General features: G+C 37.5%; 1 protein-coding gene across 1 annotated transcript; it reads right to left on the bottom strand.

Moving 5' to 3' along the window:
* Positions 1–872: 872 nt before the first annotated feature.
* LOC149265019 (uncharacterized) lies at positions 873–1,503 on the bottom strand. The gene has a single exon (XM_089391160.1). It carries the CDS (start codon positions 1,435–1,437, stop codon positions 946–948), a length of 492 nt encoding a protein of 163 aa, XP_089247286.1. The 5' UTR covers positions 1,438–1,503; the 3' UTR covers positions 873–945.

Raw genomic sequence — 1,503 nt, 5'->3', positions numbered from 1 at the left:
AATGAATGGATCGTTTATATCCAATCGTTGTAATATTGAAGGCTGTTTAGCTAAATGAATAGCCATCACTCTAAATATTCAGACAATTTTGTAAAATTTAGGTTAATAATGTTTTATGTTTGGTGTGTATTTTACTTCAATTAATTTGATATTTTAAATGTTTGATTAGGATAGTTTAAGTGGTGATGGTGGTGGAATGAAGTCTCATAGAACTTGAGATATTGGGTTCGAACCCTGTGCTACCCTGGGTGAATAATGGACATGTAAACTCAAAATCCAAGAGTTCTACCAAACTTACAAAAAAAAATTGACATTTTAAATGAAAAGAAAATTAAAGAAGATTGATATTTTTTGAAAATAAAGATTTTATATGGCACATTACAGTCTAGTACATCACATATAATCTCGGCAAAGTAAAAGTAAGAAAAAGAATATTCTTAAAATCTATATATAAAAAAAATTGAATAACTATACAAAATTTAAATAATGTGTACTTATAAAAAAATTACACATAAAGAAATTGGATCCCTCTAGGCTCATGTTAGATCCTTATTTAAAATGGATCTACGCTAATTAAGTTATGATGTGATTAATCCGATAATTTTTATCAAAATCAATATAAATCACAAAAGTCTAAAATCAAACACCTGTTTCCTTGTTAAAGCTAATCTAAATTTTACTTAAACCTTTTTCCTGTTTTTAATTAAAAATAATAAAAAAGACACATATATCTTTGTGATGTCTTGCAAGATACCTTCTGCGGCAATAATCTCTTTTCTTCCTTCAAATTTAATTAACAGATGCTGAGCTATTAATCAAAGAAAATTATTCCGCTAGTCCTCCCAAAAAAATCAAAGAGAATTAGACCACCTCTCATGGCAGAGTACCAATTATTTGGTCGGGGTTTCAACCAACCAGACTACCCATCAAGACTAGCCATGAATTTCATTTCTTTTGCAGAGTAAAACTATCTCCAAATTCAGCATCATATGACCCTGAAGTGTACCGTTTGAGCTGCCCTAGCGTAGGGTAGGACGTCCTACAACGTTCTTCTGTAGGACAATCACCACCCCTGGTCGCCCCACAATCTCCTCCTCGTCCACGGTTGCCGAAGAGAAAATTCACGAGCTTGGACAGAGTACTCTTCGCCGTTCGCCGGGGCTTCTTCACGACCCTGTGCTCGGACGCTTTGCCCCATTTCTGTTTCAACTTAATCTGCCCCACACACCCTACCTCGGGTGACGTTGGTTCCCCGAATTCGAACCTGGCCCCTTTCCGGGGAATTATGGAGGCCCAGTGTGCCTTTGCAGGACGATGCCTGGAGGGACTCTTCAAGTCTTTGTCGGGGCTGAAGGGAGCCACAGTCAAGACTGCGATCGACGATCTGATCACATGGAAGGAATTTGTTGGCATTTGACACCGGGGAGTGGCAGCCATTTCTGTGGACTGAACCGAATTCTGGGTGTCAAGGATCCATACAGTTCCGAACTAGATCTGCTTTAT

Source organism: Pinus tabuliformis, chromosome 6 (assembly GCF_031772625.1).
Source record: "Pinus tabuliformis cultivar Carrire ecotype Pingquan chromosome 6, CPIR1, whole genome shotgun sequence".
Taxonomy (NCBI): Eukaryota; Viridiplantae; Streptophyta; class Pinopsida; order Pinales; family Pinaceae; genus Pinus; species Pinus tabuliformis.
The sequence above is the reverse complement of the archived record's forward strand: the minus strand, read 5'-3'. Positions and strand labels throughout refer to the sequence as shown.

Coding starts and splice junctions, on each gene's coding strand:
- LOC149265019 (XM_089391160.1), bottom strand. CDS start 1,437: ATGGCTGCCACTCCCCGGTGTCAAATGCCAACAAATTCCTTCCATGTG.